The sequence below is a fragment of the Ursus americanus genome, chromosome 28 (assembly GCF_024610735.1).
Source record: "Ursus americanus isolate L20-20 chromosome 28, mUrsAme1.1.p, whole genome shotgun sequence".
Taxonomy (NCBI): Eukaryota; Metazoa; Chordata; class Mammalia; order Carnivora; family Ursidae; genus Ursus; species Ursus americanus.
The window spans coordinates 27,701,996-27,724,824 of NC_142154.1; the positions used below are offsets into that span (position 1 = coordinate 27,701,996).

Consider the following 22,829-nt stretch of genomic DNA (forward strand, 5'->3'; position numbering starts at 1 on the left):
CAGACTCTAATTTTCAGACACTGCATGGTTTCACTTTTTTTTTTAAAACAGATGTGAATAGCAAATTAAAAGTATCTTTACGGCACCAGTCCGCAAGACAGCAAAGTAGATAAAAGCAGAGGCCACTGTAAATCACTGTCATCTTCATAATACTAAGAAAAATTACAGTTTTAAAATCCTATGAAATACAAAGTCAGAATGGTATCTGCACAAATTAACAGAGCAGATAAACTAATCTTGGAAAAGAGCAATAAAAGAAGGCTGCCTTTTTCAATAACAGTCACAGAAGGAGCTTCTCATCACCATTTAGGCCTTGGCTCACTTCTAAAGAATGGTGTGAGATATGGATGGATATTTCCTGAAAAAGCAAGATAGTAGAAGAAAATACAGGCCTCTCCCACAGAACTACCCAAGGGAGGATGTGGGCCCTTGACTTTTTATGCACGCCTAGAAGCACTGGAGAAGCAAGTCACAACGCATTTTCCACTTTCCTCCTCCCTCCCTCTACTGCCTGTCTGCCCTTGGAGTCAGGGGAGGGAGAGGGTTATGGACACTCGAGTCTACAAAAACACTGCGGGCTCACGGAGGGGCTGGGAACCCAAACCGCTCAGAACCTACCCCTACTGCACACTGCTCAAGCTGCATACTTTTCTGTTTAATTCCCAAAGACACTTCAGGAGGCTGAAAGAGTTGCTTTCATTTTGCAGATGGGGAAACCGAGGTAGAACGAAGTGAAATGAGCTAAGATTACGAAGGTAATTTGGTAGTCGAGTCCGGATCTGAACTGACACTCTGAACTAACATCCACCACGCGGGCACCATAAGGCAAGCTTGGTATATTGTAGAGACTCAACAAGAGATGCTTGATTATGAAGATGAAGAAGTAGAGTGCTTTGAAAAGAATAGAGTTATTATTGAAATTATTAAAAGCTATTATTAAAGGGTATTAATGATTACAGATGTGTTCTACTTTTGAAAAATTCTAAACAAAGTAATTATTTACATTGCAAAGGATTACTTTAAATAGGAGCTATTTGAGTACAGAAAGACTGGGTTTACAGATACACCACCACCACCGCCTCTGCATTTGCTGAGTACTCGGTACTGTACTTAAATATTTATCTCCCAACAATACCACTCCAAGTAAGGCTTGTTATTTCTATAATAGGGAATCAGAACAGCAGCCGAAACTTACATAGTACTTATTGTGTGTCTGTTCGAAGCCCCAGTTCTCAAAAGCGGCACTACTGACATTTTGGACCAGGTTAATACTTCGTTGTGCAGAGTAGGATCACACTAGGATCTCCTTCCTCCCCCCTCCCCCCAGGTGTTGGAACCACTCTCTCCTTCCCTAGTCATGATGACCAAATAATCTGCAGACATTGTCAATGTCTTGGCGGGGGGGGGGGGGGGGGGAGGAGCACAAAATCTACCCCCTTCTAACCTTTTACATAAATTCTTTTAAGTCTCACAATAATGCACTAGGCAGATTATTATCTCTGTTTTACAAATAAAGAAATTAGAGTCCAGAGAGGTTAAGTCGTTTGCCTCAGGTAACAGAGCAGTTCAGCTCTAGGGTCTGTGCTCTAAACAGATATACTATTCTGCCTCTTGGTTTATAGATGAGGTAACCTGAGCAGAGCTTGTCCAAGATGACAGAGCCAATAAGTGGTGAAAGCAGGATTCAAATCCAGGTCTGAGTGACTTCAAAGTCAATGTTCTAAAATATTATGCCAATTGTTATCGGGCTGTAATGTGCCCAAGAAGTACCTCGGGAGCTTCCTAAGATGCAGATTTGCGGCTCCCACCTCCAGGGACTGATTGAACAGCTCTGGGGGATGGCCCAGGCATCTGAATTTAGAGGAGCACCCCAGGAGATTTTGACCCAGCTGGTCCTAGGGCCACGCTCTCAGACACTATTTTCACTGCCCCCACCCCGCCCACCCCCGGCCCAGAACAGGGCAATAAGTATAAAAAGGATCAAGGTGTAAAAAGTGAGTAAGAAAATGTTGTTAGGAGCATTGCTGCTCAGAAGTGATATAAAAGGAAATAAAATAATTTAAGTAGTCACAGATGAGAGATTCATAATGGGCTATTAAAAAAAAGGGGAGGGGCTGTTTTGGAACCAATCCTTACCTTCTGAGGTTCATTCTTAGAATACAATTACACAAACTCACAAAATGTTAGAAAACAAGGATTTGGTCTAGTTTGACACTTATGATTTTTATTTGAAGCCCTGACTGGATAAAGTCGCTTCTGGAAGTAAAAAGCAGCACCCGTGACAGCAGCAACAGGTGAGTCTCCTGACATGCAGCATGACCTCAATCCCTGTATCAACGGAGGACAGAGATGAGCACAAAGCACAGACCCCTCTGACTGAGAAAGCTGCTACAAGAAGAGGGGCCTTGGACCTGTACTTTCTACTCACTGGGCCAGGGTTCTCTTCCTAAAATGTTTTCTTCTGCTCTTCCTGTTTCACATCCCTGTGATCTGTCAAGGTCAGGTCTGAACTACCAGCAGGTCTTCAAGGCCTTTCACAGTAAGGCTGCAATGTATGTTTCCACCCTTATTCCAAGTTTTCCAACACACAATCCTTTAGCTCCACACAAACCAAGGTATTTCTACATGGTAACTCCCTGTCCCTTGGACACACCGTATTCTCCATCTTTGCTGAACCTACTTTCCCTACCTAGAGTTGCCTCCCTTCTTCTCTCCATCTATTTCAAACTCAGCCAGTCATTAAAGAGTACTCAGGCCTCACACTGCCCAAGACATTTTTGTGTCTGCGGGGACTCTTCCTTCTCTGAACACCGATAACAGGTGTTCTGATGAACATTTGCACCGCCCCCCGCCACCGGCCCCAATTCATATGTTGAAGCCCTAAACCCCAGTGTGGCTATATTTGGAGATGGGGCTCTAAGGAAATAATTCAGATTAAATGAAGTGATAAGGGTGGGACCCTGTCTGATAGGATTAGTGTACTCACAACAAAAGATACCAGAGAGTTGGTTTATCTCTTCCTCTCTGCACAGGATTCACTGAGGAAAGTGAGGACACGGTGAGAAGGTGGTCATTCTGCAAGCTAGGAAGAGAGACCTCACCAGAAACCAATTCAGCTGGAACCCTGACCTTGGACTTCAGGCCTCCAGAACTGTGAGCAAATATATTTTTGTTGTTTAAGTCATCCAGTCTGTGGTATTTTATTTATGGTAGCCCAAGCAGACTAATATGAAGGGACAGATAATTACAGCAAACACTCAGTAAATAGGTGTTGAATAAATCAAATCAGGTGGGATCTGGACAGCAAGGCACTAGAGGTTATCACTAAGGATCTGTATCTGTACTTCTCCCAGTAAAATTGTGGCCATGGAGCCTGCCATTAGGACAGGTTCCAGTGTGGAGCAGAACATTGGCCGAGGCAGAGTGGAGCTTCATCCCTGTGCCGGCAGCACAGAAAGGCCAAAGATGGATTCCTGAGGCTCTTTTACCACATGAGAACTAGGACTGGGGGCAGGGAGCTGATCAGTGCACATTGCTGTCATCATGTTGTTTTTTTTGGCAGGCCTTTCTCCCTGCTATTAACAAGTCACCATTATAGAGGCATCATATGAGAACAAACTGCTTGTCCTGGAATTAAACCTTTAAATATTACCTGATAACTCCAATCAATACTCTACTACAGTTACGTTAAATAATCACTGGCTGAAACTGTGGCCGAGAGGTCTGAACACAGGCCTGGAAATTAGAAACTCAAATTTCACTTCAGCACTGCCACCACTGCTAGTCTGCCCCTGCCTTCCATCATTCACCTATAAAATGAGTATAGTGACATTTATAGGAGTATGTATTAATTAGGAAATTCATATAAAGAACTTTTAAGAGAGTGAACAACTATGTTCAACTATGCCCATGTTGAGTACTTTGAGACTGCCTGACAGCTCAGTGAATCAGCACATAGCCCTTCCTGGACACAGAGCTACCTTCTTGTACTGACGCTGACTTTATAAAAGACATGGCAGACACCAATACACTCAACAATCACCACCAAGAGTGCAAAAAGAAATCCCTTAGGGGCCAAACACCTCTGAAGTCAGAGTCTGGCTCTGCGACCTATTGGCAGAGCAGCCCTGGGAATGTTGATGAGCCTCTGTTTCTCAAGATCCTATAAAATAGGAAGGATGCACTGTCATAGATGTTGGGACAACTGAGACAACGTGAGTGAAGTGTTTTAAGAATTATATAGTAAGATACTGGTGTTTAACTTCAGATGCATTAGGCGAACAAGGAAACAAAACTGACCCAATAAATGGGGGAAGTCTCAGCTGGATTCTTTACTTTGGAATATATTCGTTATGAGACTCTAAGCAAATAGCTTGCTTCTCTGGAGCTTTATCACCTTCCAGAAGGGAAAGGAATGTAAAGCTATCTGAAGACCATCGCATCATGGTACACATAAACATAACCATTCTGCATCATTCTGTGATTAGAACAAAGGGAGATATTTATCAGTTCTCTGTAAACAGGATTATTTAGAATTTCAACAGTAAGGGCTTTATGAACTCATCTAACTTTAGGAATAATATGTCCGCAAATGTAAATGTGATCTTTATAAATGCTTATAGTCCAGAAGTTTCTTTAGAGCAAATAATATGTGATCAGGAGAGCAAGTGGCTACTTTTGGCTTCTGTCTCCAATTTTTTTTCTTTATGAGAAATAGGAATTTGATCTTCAGAGGCCAGTCTGGTCCTTAGCATGAAAAGATGACTTTGATAGGATTCTCTTAGCAAAGAGTAGAGATAATGCAAATTAAGATAGAACTGGAGCATAAGCATTAAAAAAGAAATTCAAGTTTCTAACTGAAATTTACAGAAAGAAGGACATTACATTTTACTACAGTCTAAAAAGTGCTCAGACTTTTTTTTTTCCATACTAGATGTGCATACATACATGAATATAAAGAGACCCAGACTGTGGGTACTTCAGTGAGTTGCAAACCTGTGTAGTGTTTGGCTATGGATACTGGCCACAAGCATGCCTGACAAGCACAGACAAATCAGATATTATAGCTTAGTCCAAAGACTTAGCCAGCTTTTTCTGTGAAGAGTCAGTAATAAATATTTTAGGCTTTATAGGCCATATGGTGCTGTTGTACCTAACCTTGCTGTTACAGTGCAAAAGTAGCCATAGACAACTTACAAATGAATGAGTGTGGCTGTTTTCCAATAAAACTTCATTTAGAGAAACAGGTGACAGGCTGGATTGGTCTACAGGCCATAGTTCTCCAACTACTGGTCTAGACTCTTGAACCTTGGAATGGATTAGAAGGCTCCTAGGATTGACTCCTGGATTATTGAGGAATATAGCTTAGTTCTAAGGACTCTAAGAAGATCAAAAAGATCTTGAAGGATAAAAGGAAGGCTTATACAGATGAATGGCATTCCTAACAGAGCAAAGGTGTGCCAAATCTTATCTGCCTGTCCAAAACAGAAGTTGGCAGAGGTCTGGACAGAATACCAGCAGTGTGAGGCATAGCTGAATTCCTGAGATGTTTCTGGGAGTCCCAGAGAAACCAGACTTACACGATACACTGAAACACATGCTGGGGGTCTTTGCTAATTAGGAACATGATGTTTCAGGGCTGATGAAGCTACAAAGGTTTGCCAAAAGAGGCCATTCTGTGGGTAAATGAGATCTTTAACTTTGGCTGGCAGTATTATAGTTATTTTGGGTGAGTTATAGTTATTTTCTTAGGCATTGACTAAGGTTTTATAATTGATTAGAAAAAATTTTTTGAACTAAATTTTTACAGACATGTGACTGGCAATAGATACTGTGTCTACCAATTATAAAGTAAAGATGATTTTAGTCAACAATAAATTTATCACACTGTTCACTGAAAAGATGACTAAAAGGACATACTTCAGGAAGAAGGAAATTGAATCCAGAAGGGAGGAGTGAAATGAAGATGGGATAGTGTAAAAAAAAAAAAAAGAAAAGAAAAGTGACAAACATGTGAATAAATCTAAAATGAAAAAGGATGATGTGATCGGGAGTGCCTGAGGGTAAGGGACGTTTCTTAAGACTGGGCAGTCAGTGAAGAATCTTTTGAGGAAGTGACATTTAAATTGACAGCTGAATGGGGCACTTGGGAGGCTCAGTTGATTAAGTGTCTGACTCTTGATTTCAGCTCAGGTCATGTTCTCAGGGTTGTGCGATCAAGCCCCACGTAGGACTCCGCGCTGAGCGGGGAGCCTGCTTGGGATTCTCTCTCTCCCTCTTCCTCTGCCCCCCACCTCCCACTCTCTCTCTTAAACAAATAGATAAACAGATAGCTGAATGACAAGGAGCCTGCCATACAAAGATCTGAAGAAAAAATTCCAGAGAGAGAATAGCTGATAAAAAAGGGACTATGCTTGGCATGTTGGAAGAGCAGAAAGAAAACTGAATTGTGAGAAGCTCATGAACAAGGGGATGAGAAGGAAATAGGTTAAACAGGTAGGAAGAGGTCATATTATGTACGGACTTCCTTCGCTGTGTTGACTCTATGGGATTTGATTTGAAAAAGAGTACTTGGCTATTCCATTGAGATTAGATTAGAAGCGGCAAGAGATTAAAGCAGGGAGATCAATTAGGAAAATACTTTTCCTAAATGGAAAAGGAAAATGAGTTGAGATGATGGTGGCTTGGACCAGGGTGGTAGAAGCAGAGACGTTAAGAAGTTAAACAGATTTGGATATACTCTAGAGGTTGAGTTAATAAGACTTGCTGGCATTTTGCATGTAGGGGGTGAGAGAAAAGAAAGACCGAGGATGACTCCTAGTTTTCTGGAATGAGCAACTGGGTGGATGGTGCGACCATTTACCAAGAAGGGAAGACTGGTTGGAATAGATTTGTAGGGAAAAATCAAGAGTTCTGTTTTGGACATGCTTCATTTGAGGTATCTATTTGATGTTCAAGTGGAAATACCAAATGGGTAAGTATGTGAATCACGGGGAAGTCAGGGATGGAGTCATCAGAATATATCTAGTATTTAAAATATTTTTTTTTCTTTAAAGATTTTATTTATTTGACAGAGAGAAAGAAAGAGGAGGAGAGCGCACAAGCTGGGGGAGTGGTGGGCAGGGGGAGAGGGAGAAGCAGCCTCCATGCAGAGCAGGGAGCCTGATGCAGGGCTCGATCCCAGGACTCTGGGATCGTGACCTGAACTGAAGGCAGATGCTTAACTGACTGAGCCACCCAAGAGCCCCTAGTATTTAAAATCTTGATACCAGATGCTGTTTAGCCAGGAGTTAGCCATTAAAGTTTAAAGAACTCTTTCTGGTATATGGTCATGATGGGAAAAAAAAAAAAAAAAAAAAAAAGAACTTACCTTTTGGAGATACATACTGAAACATTTACAAATGAAATGTCTGGGATTTGCTTCAAAATAACAGGGGGAAGGAAATAAGGGTATAGATGAATCAAGACTGGCCATAAACTGATAATTGTTGAAGTGTGGTTTTGGGGTAAATGGTGGTTCATTTTACTAATTTATCCACTTTTGTATATGTTTAAAATTTTCTTTCACAAAAACTTTCACAAAAATTATGAAAATAAATAAAAGGACCCATTTTAAGATGGTATCCATTGAAAGGTAGTCCTATAGTACTGATGTCATGGTCAACATTATAAACAAGGCACTCAGAAAGAAAAGAAGCCAGAATAACTGGGGTTCAAGAGCAAGAGGGTAAATAAGATTAAACAGATGACAAAGGTCACATATATAGGGCCTTCTGCAGTGTGGGGGATAGGACTAGAATTACGTTTAAGAAAGAGCACTTGGATGGGGGGCGCCTGGGTGGCACAGCGGTTAAGCGTCTGCCTTTGGCTCAGGGCGTGATCCCGGTGTTATGTGATCGAGCCCCACATCAGGCTCTTCTGCTATGAGTCTGCTTCTTCCTCTCCCACTCCCCCTGCTTGTGTTCCCTCTCTCGCTGGCTGTCTCTCTCTCTGTCGAATAAATAAATAAAATCTTTAAAAAAAAAAAGAAAGAGCACTTGGCTGTTTTAAAAATAGACTATAGGGGTAAGACATTCAGCAAGGATTATCTTAAATTCTGGTGCCCTAAATGGAATTTATAAAGAGGTCAATCCTATTGCTAGCTACTGTGCTAGATGCTTTACAGTTATCAATTTAGTCCTTACAGTAGCTCTGTAAGGTAGGTATTATTATCACTATTACTATTGTAATAGGTTGGGAAGCTTTTGTGTCAAAAGTTACACAATTACCAGTGGTATAGATGGAATTCAAATCTTAGGCTGACTCCAGTGCTTTTCTCACTATGTGACATTGTTCCCCATGCTATGGACACCAAAGAGCTGCAGAGATGGTAGGTAGGCTAGTGCTTCTAAAAATAATAGTGGAGGAATTCTCACCTGATCATAGACCAGAATAACCACTAAAGTTTACTTCTCTTGATCCAGACTAGTCATATAGAAATGATGCCTATGGATATATTCCTGAGTCAAAATTTGACTGGTATCCCTGTCACCAGTATTTCCACTTTCCAGCCCATTTTCAATAGTACTGCCGACAGAGATTTTATTGGGGAAAAAAAAAAAAGTTGGGGCACCTGGCTGTTTCAGTTGCTGGAGCATGCAACTCTTGATCTTGGGGTTGTGAGTTCAAGCCCCACATTAGGTGGAGAGATTACTTAAAAAATAAAATCTTAAAAAGAAAATTAAAATAAATAAAAATTTTTTAAAAGTCACACACTAGGGGTGCCTGGGTGGCTCAGTTGGTTAAGCGTCTGCCTTTGGCTCAGGTCATGATCCCAGGGTCCTGGGATCAAGCCCCACATAGGGCTCCCTGCTCAGCGGGGAGTCTGTTTCTCCCTCTGCCACTCCCCTGCTTGTGCTCTCTCTCTGTCAAATAAATAAATAAAATATTTTTTAAAAAAGTCACACACTTTCCCCCTTAAAAATGGTTTCTGCCCCAAAATCTAAAGATAAGGACCAAATATTTCAACATATCGTGCAAGCCTCTTCACAGTTTGTCTCAGCACTTCTCAAACTTTTTGTTCTCAGGATTCCTTTACACTTAAAAATTATTGAGAAGTGCAAGGGCTTTTGTTTATGTGAATTCTACCTATTGATATTATATTAGAAATTAAAAATGAGAAAATTTAAAAATAGTTACTAGTTCATTTAAAAATAATAAGCCCTTTAAAAATAGTAACCTAAATAACATTATTTTCAAATCTCTTTAATATCTGGCTTAACAGAAGACAGCTGAATTCTTATATGTGCTTCTGCATTCAATCGGCTGTGATATGCTGCTTTGGTTGAAGTACAGTTGACTCTTGAACAATGCAGGGGTTAGGGGCACTGACCCTCATGCAGTTAAAAACCTGCATATAAACTGACACCCCCAAAACTTACTACTCTAGTAGACTATTAAGCAGAAGTCTTGCTTATAGCCAATTAACACACACATATTTTTAAAGATTTATTTATTTATTTGAGAGAGAGAGCGAGAGAGCAAGCACATGTGAGCACTAGCAGGAGGGGCAGAGGGAGACAGAATCTGAAGCAGACTCCACACTGAGTGTGGAGCCTGATGAGGACCCTGATCTCATGATCCTGAGATTACCACCTGACCTGAAACCAAGAGTTGGCTGCTTAACTGCACCACCCAGGTGCCCCCAATTAACACGTATATGTATTATATATTGTATTCTTATAATAAAGTAAGCTAGAAAAAAGAAAATGTTATTAAGAAAATCATAAGGAAGAGAAAATACATTTATAGTACTTTACAGTATTTATAAAAAATCCATATATAAGTAGGCTCATGCAATTCAAACCTGTGTTGTTTCAAGGGTCAACTATGTATTAAAAAAATTTGATCTCATCCAGAAATATAGGTGGGAAAGGAAAAAGTATATTAGTAGACTTTTAGATAATTGTGGATATTCTTCTTGGTACTATAGCAGAACTTGGTAAGTAGAAGTCTCTTAAAGGTTACTTGCAATGTGGAATCTGAAACTGTATCAATAAACTTTTTGGATTCAGTTGCATTAAAACCTATCCATCCAACTTGTAGTTTCAATGGATCTTTTACTTACGTATAATTTTGTAATATTGTGCATTGGGTCATTTAGAAATTACCAATTCACTGAGTTATGCAGATCTTCTAAATGTTGACACATTTCATTATATATTAAAAAATCTTTTTATGCAAATACCACCACCATCAATCTCAGCAGAAAAATCTCTAAGTATTAGGAAGCTGTCAAGGTCATGGTAACAGATACAAGTTTTCAAAAATTCTTATTTTTATTTGAAAGCCTGAACTTTTTATCATTGACAACAAATACTGTCAGTTGTTTTTCCCTGAAGTAACAGGATTATTATGCTCATTCTTAAAAGAGTATCTTCCAAGCTCTCAAGTCTGAATAGCCACAGTGGGTCTGCCACTTGTTCTTTCAAGGTAGTCCATGAAAAAGGTGGCTAGGGGATGCCTGCGTGGCTCAGTTAAGTGTCTGCCTTCGGCTCAGGTCATGATCCCAGGGTCCTGGGATCGAGTCCCGCACCAGGCCCACGGCTCAGCAGGGAGTTGGCTTCTCCCTCTGCCTGCCGCTCCCCGGTGCCTTCTCTCTCTCTCTCTCTCTGACAAACAAATAAATAAAATCTTTTAAAAAAAAAGAAAAAGGTGGCTAATTCAGCTTTATAACTCAAACTATTTTTCCTTGCAATAACCACCATACTTTGGTATACAACAGAAATAATCTATGTATACCCATTTCATCACACGGAATTTTTAAACAGACAGTCTCAACGGCTGAGATTTAATAAAATTTACTACTTCACCAAGGACATGCTTATGTGAAACTGCTTTTTTAAAAACTATTTGTACAATATTATGCTATGGCTTTGACTTGTGTTAAGGTGTAAGTAGTTTTGCCTACTATTGTTTTTGTACCATCAGTGCAAATGTCAACGCAGTGAAAAGAATAATGTCTCGTTACGAAATGATGACTTTTGCATGATCACTATTTGACCTTGCCTTGACCACATTTGAAGAACTACGGGCCTATTCATTATCCTTTTCCAGCCACCTGTCTGGACTCTGTTTGCTATCATCTTCTCTGTGACTCTGCATATATTGTTCCTTTTGCTTACAATGTCTTTCCCAAGCAGCGGGAAAAATCCTGTCTGTTAAGATCTGGTTTGTATTTCATTTCTGAGAAGTCCCTTTTAAGCTGATCTAATCACTGTCCTTTATGCTCTGTACCACTGCACACATACACTGTTTTAGCGTTTATTACACTGAAGGCAGAGGGGCTACTGACATCTTAAATCACCCAACCTGTGCCACACCCTGTGTGCAGTCTTTTACCCATTTTCCCTTATATCCTCACACTAACTCCATGTGATGGGTGTCATCACCATCACTGTACACTGAAGGGCCAAACGGCTGAAGTGAAGTCAAACTGAGACCTGTTATTTCAGCAGTGTGATGATCTTTCTTTCCCCCATCTGTCCCTATGGCCCATATACAGCACAGTCAAGATATCCATTTTTTGTCCCCTGAAGAATCAAATAAATGAATTTAATAGCAATCTAATCCCATAATAAAAGGCTCTATGAAGTCCCTTATCTTTTAGGGTCTGGCCTTCAGTTGAGTATTTTTTATTTCTTATAGTTTGGATTTGGAATCTTCATTACTTATAGAAAAACCTGAATTTTCATTTCTTCCAGCAGTGTGTTCCCAGCCATGTGATGGTAATTTAATGATTACACTGCCATCAAACTGGAAACACAAATGTTGACATTTGACAGTAACATTTTTCCCTTTCAAAGTTGCTTCAAGTAAATATCAATGGTGTATCCAAGTAAATTAAATAATTATTGAAAAAGCAAATGGTGTATATTTTTCAATGAGTATCCATGTTCATTTTAAAACTTTCCAAAAAGTTTTAAAAAAACTATTTAAAATCTCTTTTTCTCCTTAGTCTGAGACAATTATGAAATGTGACAATTCTAGTGTGTCTCTACGAAAAGCTTAATACCTCAAAAATGCTTTACTTAGACTACAGCACATTAGCTTTAGATTCCGAATGGTGGTGAGATCGGTGGCCCCCAAAGTGTAGCCCCAGGGCCAGCAGCCTCAGCATCACCTGAGGATTTGTTAGAAGGGCAAACTATTAGGGCCCACACAACCTCAGGCCTACCACATCAGAAACCTTGGGGGTGGGGCTGGCAATCTCTGCTTTAACAGCCCTCAAGTTACTCTGATGCATGGTTAAATCTGAAACCAATGGGGCAAACCAAACGCATTGTTTGGATTCATGGATGTTACTTCTTTTCTCTTTCTTTTTTTTTTTAAGATTTACTTATTTGAGAGAGAGAGAGAGAAAGAGAGCACACGTGGGGGGGGTGGATAGGGGCGAGAGGGGGAGGGAGAGGGAAAGCAGACTCCCCACTGAGCATGGAGCCCACCTTGGGATCGATCTCAGGACCTGAGATCATGACCTGAGCCAAAACCAAGAGTTGGGCACTTAACTGACTGAGCTACCCAGGATCCCCTCATTGAGTTACTTATTAAGAACTGATAAATTTTGGACGATATGACTGGCTCACATACAAGCAAATCTGTGAAAATATAAGCTGTATAGTAAAGGTCTGCCATGCCAAGGGCTTGAGCTGCCCTCAAGCCCAAATACAGTGGCATAGAGCCAAAGTAGAGAATCTCATTCCACAGAAGAGAGGCCAAATCATTGCTTGGCTCTTCCTTCCAGGATGCGGATAAACACACCACAGCCATACTTAATGAGGAGTGAAGCCATTTATTGATCTTCAAGAACTATCTGACATAAGTAACTCCAACCATGTGCTGTTTAAATTGCTTTTTTCCTAAATAAAACAGTAACTTGCAACACATGTGTTTTATTACTGCTGGAGTATGATATTCTATCATCCACGTTCAACTGCCAATGACAAGACTACTTTTTCCAGGTGTATATTATCACTATTCTACTTGCTTTGCTATTATATGGATTTAAGGAAAACAGGAACTTGCTAGCATTTTGACAACTATTTGGGGGTTATGTAAAAAGCTTATTTTTGTAAAGAATATATATATAAGACTTCTTAACATTTTGCTAGAAAAAGTGAAGGCATTAAGTATTCACTTAATTTTTATTTATACTGTTCTAACAAAATCTGGTGAGAGGGTCTGCCCAATCATAAAAGTTTGCTGTCTTTGCCAAAGAAAAGGCCAGGGCTGGTAGAGAAGGCTTACTGTAAGTAAGAGGGAGGCCAACTTAGAATCAGATGAAAGAAATACTCAGGGCATATTTTTGCTTAAAAATAAAAGTACTGGGGGCCTGACTGGCTCAGTCCGTAGAGCATGCAACACTTGATCTTGGGGTTGTGAGCTCAAGTCCCACATTGTGTGCAGAGGTTACTTAAAAATAAAATCTTAAAAAAAAAAAGTACAGGATATAAGGAAATCATCCCATTTGTTACAAACTTGGGATAATGGTCCTTGTTTATATTGGCAGTTCATTAATTTTGCTTACCAATACAAATGAGAAGCAAAAAACTTAAGCTTCCTAAACATAAATGTTCATGTGAATGATTACAAGTGAAAATATAAAAATCTTGTTTGCTCTTGTGTTTGTGAACAATGCAACATGTAGGAAGAATACAACCTTCAGAGTCAGACAGACCAAGTTTGAATTCTGGCTCTGACAATTATGAGCTACATGAATCTGCTTAATTCTTAACTTCTCTGATCTTCAGTTTCCTCATCTGAAGAATACAACCAATTTGTGCTGCTACATGGATGCGAGATAAATCATGGGAATGTGCTTTACACCAGGTAGGTGACCACAAACAGTTATTTAAGAATGAAAGGAAACGGATCGCTAGAGAACTGAGTGGGTGTGAGTGGGTGTGAGTGGGTGTGCATTTGCCAGCCGCCATCAGGATTCTACTACTGGCTGTGTGTCAATCTCAATAACCAACTTCTCCTCTACCACCCACGTGTTAAATAACTATAAACTGCTGGCTGCTGCCTCCACTGCCCCCCCGCACCCCCCCCCCCCACTTTCCACAATACTTGGAAAGAAGACAAAGACAGCAAAAACCCAAATATTCCCTCAAAACAAAGTAATGCATATAGAGCTAACACCTTGGTGAAAACCAAAACAAATCACTTGAGGAGCTTTATTCCATCCACAATGGGGGTAAGAAGAGTGCCACCATTTATTCATTTGATCCAGTTTCTTCCTCACACTATCACAGCATTTCAAAGTAACGTATTATTTATTGCTATTAAGGTGTCACGGATGTGCTTTTCTGTGTTCAAGCCCTTTGCATTCACCAGAACATAGCAGACTACTTTAGCTAAAGCTCCAGGGCCATAAACCTTGTTTGGTGCAATAAGATCACTTTAGTAATACTCTAATCTTGGAATGCAGTTATAAAGATAGATGATGGCCATGGAGTGCTACTTATAAACAGCAATGGCTCTTCTGTAATCTTAAAGATGTAAAAAACTTAGCACCTAAAAATGTGTTAAAAAATTCCCATACTCTGCCATTCTACTTTACATACCTGAGAATTTTTTTAGGAACCTGTGATGGAGAAGAATGACTCCTTTTCTTCTTCTCTGAGTCCTGCTGTAAGCCATCCTCTGTGCCTTCCTTCTCTATGACTGCTGCCCGGTCTGCTCTGGCCTTCTGATCCCCCCCGAGCTGGCTTTGGGCAGGATCACACCTGTACATAAAGACAATGGCTGGCTTCTCGCTGGACTCTCCTTTCGCCTCTGTGAACCAGTGATGGCGCTGAACTGGAGGCGGCGGCAGCATGTGGATGACTGTGCCATCCAGGCCCACCAGTTTCCCTTTCTCTCGGTCTTTCTCTTTATCATCCTCCTCATCTGTTTTCCGGCGGCGGAAGAAGCTTTTAAATGATATCCAGCGTTTAGGTTTTGCATCAGCTGCCCGCCTGCTGCCTTCAGAGTGCAAAACCGATTCAGCTTCCGTTGACCTGGTAGGACTGGTTGGCTTGGTCCAGCTGGTGAAATGCCTCTGCAAAAGGTTGCTTGCATGATAAGGGGAGGAAGTGGAACGAGGTGGGGGGAAGGGAGGTGGTGGCTCACTCTGGGGGTTAGCCACTAATTTGGAGAGAGGGGTAGTGACCGGCTTCGCGAGGAGATCTTTCCGTACTTTGGTAGTAGGGCTTTCCGTGGCCTGAGGGGCTTCAGCTTCACCACTGGGCTGAGATGTAAAGAGAGATTTGGGTCGGACTGGTGTACTCTTAGGTGTACCCTTTGCAGCATCGGCATCTGGAGGAACCGCATACAGCTCTTCCACGCTGCACGCTTTCGGGCCGGACTGGGGCATTTCTGGAGGAGACTGTGGTGGCTGGATAGAAGCCACAATCTGGGAAAGCACTGTGCTTGCTTTCTCCCTGCTGCTGCCACTGCCGCTCACCATCTGAGACTCCTGAGAGCCTTCTGCTTTGGCCACAGGTTCTTGAGTGGTTCTCTGGATCTTTGTTGGGGAGCTGTGGCTAGAACTATAGCTTTTCTGTGGTGAAGACTGACCTCTGTTAAGGCAGCTATTAAACTCCTGAACCTTCTGAGCCACTGAGCCCCTTTTACGCTCTGCGCTGTTTGAAAACCCTTTGGCTTGGGGACATTCAGTCGGTTTGCTAGTGGTGTTATCAGACACTTTGCTTTCAGTTTCTATTTCTTCATAGGTATGGCTTATTATACTTGTGGTTTTTTCCTTCGCTGAGAGTTCTCCACTTGTTCCGAGAAAACTTTTATAAATGGCTAGATTGTCATATGCATTTGGATTGATGACAATGGGGACTTTGATGGCGTTTTTGGAACTCCGAGCATAAGTTGGCTCGTCATGAATGATAATTGGAAAAGGTGGCATACCAGCATTGTTATAACTATTAAATTTTATTTCGGATAAATTGGGTGACTTAACAGGGATAGTTTTAGAGGAAATGTTTGTAGTTGTTGGGGACGTGGGTGCTGATTTGTGACAGTTTTTCCTCGGAGGAACATTTGGCCCAGTCCCACCGCTAATCAATTCCACCTTGGGTATCTTTTGTCGCGGGCTGGTACTGGAAGTCCATACTTCCTGGTATCGTATTGCACTGGAGTTTTGGAAATGGGCACTTGTTTGTCCTGACGTCAGTGTGGGCGATGTCACCGGAGAGTTTGGAGTAGAAGATGAGATTTTTGTCTTGGGGCTGTTAACAGGGCCCTCGAGGTGCTCACTGGCCATGGCTGCCGACACGTCCACGATAGTATATGGCTTGCACAAGGGCTGTTCCAGATTGACAACTCGGTAAGGCTTTGCTTGCTCTTCTACAGGGACGAGATTTATGGTTACTGCTTGCCCAGCAATATCTGTAGAGGCTTTACTTTCTTGCTTCTCAGTTTGTACGGCAATCTTGCCATCCTTCTCTTCTAATCGGAGAGCAAGGACTGCTTTGTGTGTTTCTGGAACTTTTATTGAGCCTTTAGGTGCTTGTGAGGAATCCTTCTCCTGATTGTTACCAGAGAGACATTCACAATTGGGCTCCTTTTCCTTCATGTCCTTAGAATCTCCCGGGTTACCAGGAGATATTCCCCCATTACAGATCTTCTGGGATAAACTACTGGCTGTCTCAGAATGTGATTCTTCTGTTAAAGAAGAACCTGGTGACATAGAGTCAGATGACGCCATGCTCTGAATGCTTCCTGGCCCATAGGAGGCCACAGAATTCTCTTCATAGCCATTCAGGATTTCATCATAGCTGTCATCATAGTCTACAGCACAGATTCTCTGCAGAGACTTATTTCGCAGGGGGACCGTGTTCCATTTTTTGTCCACAAAGAATCGAACAGGAGACAAAGTATTTGCCCTAAAGTTAGCAAAGCGGGGTTGCCCTCTCATGCGAATCTCCATGGCCAACAGCTCTTCATCACTCTCATCCCAGCTCTCATGCTCCTCCTCCATGTTGCTGAAAAGTACATCTTCTTCACTCTCCTCGCCACTAGAAAACTCTGGGTAACAGAACCGGCCCCCTTCATTACTGATCACTTCTGTGCTCCCACTCAGAATCACGTGCTTGCCTTGAGTGTCCTTTATCCCGCCCATCATGCAACTTGGTGGAAGCTTTCTTTCCAATGATCTTTTATAGCAATCATTTATTCTTCCTAAGAATGTTTCTCTGGAGTTTGTTTCATTTCCTCTTATCTGAGGGGTGGTATCCAAGCCTGCTATCTCCTTTAACACATCAGTTAGTCCATTATTGTTATTTGATGTCTTCTTTGCACTATCATTACTACCATAAGGCTTAGGAACATGGCTAAATCCTTCAATGTCATCTTCATTATTATTATTAAGTGGTTTCTGATTCAAGGCCGTCCTGTTTCGGTTCCATCCTATGATGACAGGTTTGTTCTCACAGTGTTCTTGGATACTAAGTTCACCACATATACTTTGCCCATCTGCCACCATCATAGTGGGCTTCACAGCTATAGTGGGTTTTTTAGCCACAGGAGGACGGAAATTTCCAGTGTTCCTCATGCGGTGGTTGTTACTGTGATTGGCGTTAGTTTTCACATTGCCATGGGTGATGGGTGCCTTCTCAGGGTCTGGGGGAAGCTGGTGCAAGCTTTTAGGTTTAAAGCAGTTCTTGCATTCACCAGGTTTCCAAACGTGTTCAGTAAAAGTGTTACAAGCAGACATTTTTAAAAAAGGACCTTCGCAGACAATGCTTTCCTTTCAGTGCATGGCAAAACTTTCATCCATCAGTTTTCACCTCCCCTAGGTATCATAGCAGCTCTTGTAAGTATGATCAATCTGTGGGGGCGGGGGGGGGGGAGAAAAAAGAAAATCTAAATGGAAAAGGCAGTATGAGGCATATCATGACAAATGACTTAAAACAACTGGCTCCACTCTTCAACTTTTCCTTAAATTAAACGATTGAGAGATAAACTAATTTGGGCACCTTCTGAACTCCCTTTAGCCAATCAGCATTTTGGAAAGTTCATTTTGCAGCCATAATTTTGTATCTGCTCATTGAACTATATATAATCTTTCCCTTGGTGTCTATGTGGCAATGATACTGTGACCTTGCCCTCTGGGAGTGCTTTTGAAACTGCTCTTTTTCATATCTACCAACCTGTCTGACACTTCTTAGTCCCCTGAAGGTTCTTCTTCTTTTACCTACCCTTTTAATTTTGGGTATCTCATAGACTCCTAAATCTCAATGCATTCAAAATGAATCCTCTGGCTACCCCTTTTCTCAACTTCAGGAAACTTCTCTACTCTAAACAGCCCTCCCTTCTACTCCCCAGGCCACCTCCTTCCTCTGCCTTTATGCTATTTCAGTTAATGTTACTATCATCTACTTAGATAGCTAAACTCAATTCCTGATGCCTCTTCCCTCACTTCTAACTCTGTATCTAATTTAAATTAGTCTTAAATTAGTCTTGCCAATTTGATCTATTATATTTCACTGGAACTCTTTCTTGCCATTATTAGACTCTGCTAGTAGTTCAGAGACTCACCATCTTTTGCCTAGATTCCTGTTAACAATCTTCATGCCAGCAGTCTCACCTCATTCCAATCCAATCTCTCTACATTTGCTACTCAAAGTGTGGTCCTCAGACAAGAAATATCAGCCTCGTTTGGGAACTTGTTAGAAATGCAGTATCTCAGGTACAACCCCAGATCTCATAAAGATGAGATTAAATAATGAGATTCTCAGGTGATTCGATTATTCTATGTACTACTACCAAATTTATTCCTTTCTAAAATGCTAATATGATCAACTTATTACCTAGCTTAACTATTCTGTGGCTCAATCTTACCTAATGCACTGACTCCCAAATGTGAGTGCACAGACTAGGGGTTGTGAGCTAAATAAGAACCACTCCGGGAAGCACCCTAGACCCATCTAGTCAAACTCTGAGGGAAGAGTCCAGGAATCTGATTTTTTAACATGTTCTCCAGGTTTCTTTTGTTTTTGGTAACAAGTTCTATGCGCATTAAGGTGTTGGAACCTCTGAGTTACAGGATGGGATACAAGCCCCTTAGGCTTTCATGATATGGTCCTTGCCTCCCTTCTAGCCTTACGTCTTAACAATCAACTAGTCTTACACTGTAAATCCCACCAGGCTACTCATTGCCCCTTGGTACTATCAAAGCCACTTAGACATACCTCCATGAGCAAGCACTTTCATTTTTAATTGTCTGTCTCCCCACTAGTTTTTGAGCTTCTTCAAGGTCTGGGCTATATCTTATTCATCTCAATATGTCTAGCATAAGGAGCCGAATAAATACTGGTTGATTAAATGTGCCGGTTTGTTTAAAAAAACTAATCTTATGACTCTCTCTTTTGTCTTAGGCACATCGCTGCAGACTTTCCCACAGAACATAACTACAGTGTCACATTTCTTATTTGGGTATTATAATAAAGTTGGCAGTGGGCATGTACATGTAAGAACTATTTTAATGGCTGAAGAGTTTAGCTTTATTCATGTACAAGGACAGCGACAGGATCCTTGGTTTGGTCAAAAATGCAGTCTTTTGGCTGAGTTTCAGCATGTGTATAAAGAAGGAAAACATATTTTCTTTAGCTTGCGGGTGTGCTCTGAATAATATTCATAAAGTACTCTGCCTCAGTGGAAGAAGTACAGACTTAAAGATCAAAGTATTCCACACAAGAGAGCATAAGAACCTGGCCAAAACCTCAGTTCATTCTTTGCTGGAGATCATCAAATGGTTCTTTTCAATACGGTTATATTTTTCAAGTATTTGTTTGAAAACATTTATTTAGTCTTTCCAATATTCTAAAAGCTATTCCTTCGTTGATAAAACCATTCCTGCTAGCCTGAGATTGGAAAGTTGTGAGCAAGGGGAAGAAAGGCATAAAATTAGGCTGAAAGGGAGAGCAGGGGCCAGAACATGCAGGGCCACTTAGGCTTTTAAAGATTACAGAGTTTATCCTAAGAGGAGTGGGAAACCACTGAAGGGTTTTAAACAGGGGAAACAACATGATCCAATTTGCATTTTAAAAAGTCAACTTTGACCAAAAAGCATGAAATACTTAGGTATAAATTTAATAAAATATGTGCAAAATCTATAATCTCTATGCAGAAAACTATAAAACACTGATAAAAAATTATCAAAGACTTAAATGAATGGAGAGAGATACCAAGTTCTGTCAGTATTCTTAAGGTGTTGATTTCCCCCAAATGGCTCTGTAGATTCAACATAATTCTAACAAAATCTAAGCAGGATTTTTTTGTAGAAATCAACAAGCTAATTCTAAAATGTATTCAGAAAGGCAAAGGAACTAGAATAGCCAAAGTAATTTCGAAAAAGAGCAAAGTTGGAAGAGTCACGTTAACTGACTTCAAGACTTAGCATAAAGCTACAATAATCCTGACAATGGGGTATTCGCAAAGGATAGAAACATAGATGGGGGAAGTGGAGCAAGCAAATACCAGCCCATAGGCTGAATCTAGCCTGTCCCCTGGTTTTATATGTCCTTAAGCTAAGGAGGCTTTAAAATTTTTTAAATGATTGAAAAATTCAAAAGAATGGTATTTTGTGACAAGTGAAAATTATATGGAGTTCCAAATAGAGTGCCCATAAATAAAGTTCTGCTGGAACATAGGCAGGCTCATTGGTTTCCATATCGTCTGTGGTGGCTTTGTGCTATGATGCAGAGCTGAATAGTTCTGACAGACTGCATGTGGCACTCTCATCACTTTGCAGTGCTTTCCAGGCACTCTACAGATGAGTATTTCTACTGCTACATGTATCACCCATGAAAAGACATTTTTCAAAAACAAAAATATGTCAAATTTCACATTAATAAATGAACTTTGTAATAAAGTTGGAAAGAAAACACTAACTTAGCACCCTAGTTAAACAAAAATGTTATCCCCCTCCCAAAAAAGAGTCCCATTCTTTCGATTAGTAGAGCTGCATTTCAGAAAACTGTACTCAATTATTACATTTTGAATTTTGTTTAAAAATTCATGGAAATTTGTTTTCTCTTATTATACAAGTACTTACACAATACCTTCAATTTTGCCTTTTGGCCTGCATAACCCAAAATATTTACTACCTAGTTCGTTATAGAAAAAGTCTGCTGACCCCTGACATAGATCAAAACAGACACAGAACAGAAGAGAGTCCAGAAATAGGGTGATTCAAATATAGGCAACTGATATCCGCCTACAGCAGTGAATATTCTTTTCAGCAAATGTGCTAGAACAATTGGATATCCATAGGCAACAAAGTAAACCTCAATTCATACCTCACACCTTATACACGAAAATTAACTCAAAATGGATCACAGATCTAAGTATAAAGTATAAAGCTATAGTACTTTTAGGAGGAAAAAACAGGAGAAAATCTTTGCGACCCTGAGTTAGTCCGAGTTCTAAAATACAACACAAAAAGCACGATCCATAAAAAAAAAAAAAATAGACAACTTGGATTTTATCAAAATTAAAAATGTTTGCTCTGACAAAGATACTGATAAGACAATGAGAAGACAACCTACAGATGAGAATTTTTTTGCAAAGTACATATCTGACAAAGGACTTTGTATCCAGAATGTAGGAAGAACGTTCAAAATTCAATAAAAAGAAAACAAATCTGATAAAAAAAATAGGCAAAAGGTTTGAGTGGACACTTCACCAAAGGTATATGGATTGCATATAAACATGTGAAAGATGCTGAATATCTATCCTTAGTCATACAGAAATGTACATTAGAACTGCAATGATCTACCTCTATGCACCCACTAGAATGGTTAAAATTAAAACAAACAGGAAAACTGATGCGAGGGAAGATGTGGTACAACTGAAATTCCTATGGTGCTGGTGGGAATGCAGATGGCACAGCCACTTTGGAAAACAGTCTGGCAGTTTCTTATAAAGTTAAATGTAAGCTTTCCATGGGACCCAGTAGGCTCACCCCTAGACAAATGACACCCAAGACAAATGAAAAGTTATGTTTACACTAAAGCATGTACACAAAGGTTTATAGGCAAAAACTGGAACAATCCAAATGTTGTGTAGTGGTGCATTTGACAATGCATTACATGCATTTGTCAAAATTCATAGAATTCTACACTAAAAAAAGATTATGTATATAAATCAAACCTCAATAGATCTGACTCAAAAATAAAAGACAGCTCTGGCTGCTGTATGGAGAATAAACTGAGGAGAACAGGACAGGAAGCCAGGAGACCGTCCGAAGGGCTGCTTTGGGCAAAATAAGATATGATGAGGATCTGAATTAGGATGTGGCATCAGGGAAGGCAGAGAAATGTAGATGCACAAATGACTAGATTCTGGAGAGAGTAACAGATGTTCGGATTTTGGGGTTATGTATTTAAATGATTTGTGGGGCCATTTACTGAGATAGACAATGTTGGAGGAGGTGGAACTTTTAGGGAATAAGGTTATTAGTCCATACTTCGTGACCATATAATTGAGGAAGCAGTTGAATTTAGAAGTCTGGAATACAGAAAGAAATTCTGTTGTTCTTGTCTGTTTGGGAATTACTATAGGAATATCTAGGCTAAAAAGAAACTAGAGTGAGCTAGGAGGTGGCCTTGGTGGGTAAACCAGGGAAAAGAGAAGAACCCCTAAAGAAAACTAAAAAATAACAGTCATAACAGTGATGATACAGAAGCCAGATGAGGAAATTTCATTAAGCGGAGAGAAGACAACTATTTCAAATGCTGCTGACAGGTAATGAGGAATGAGGACCTAAATGTGCCCAGTGGTCATGGCAACATGAG

At 40.5% G+C, this 22,829-nt stretch overlaps 1 protein-coding gene across 13 annotated transcripts in view; it reads right to left on the minus strand.

Moving 5' to 3' along the window:
* Positions 1–22,829, minus strand: part of PEAK1 (pseudopodium enriched atypical kinase 1) — a 291,303-nt gene that overhangs the window by 54,033 nt on the left and 214,441 nt on the right. For all 13 annotated transcript variants that reach the window (XR_015722128.1, XR_015722130.1, XR_015722127.1 and 10 more), the window contains one exon: positions 14,604–17,860. Coding sequence is in view for 1 of the 13 variants with exons in the window: in XM_045795127.2 (XP_045651083.2) it covers positions 14,604–17,746 (3,143 nt within the window). In the remaining 12 variants the exon portion in view is untranslated. The remainder of the gene's footprint in view (positions 1–14,603; positions 17,861–22,829) is intronic.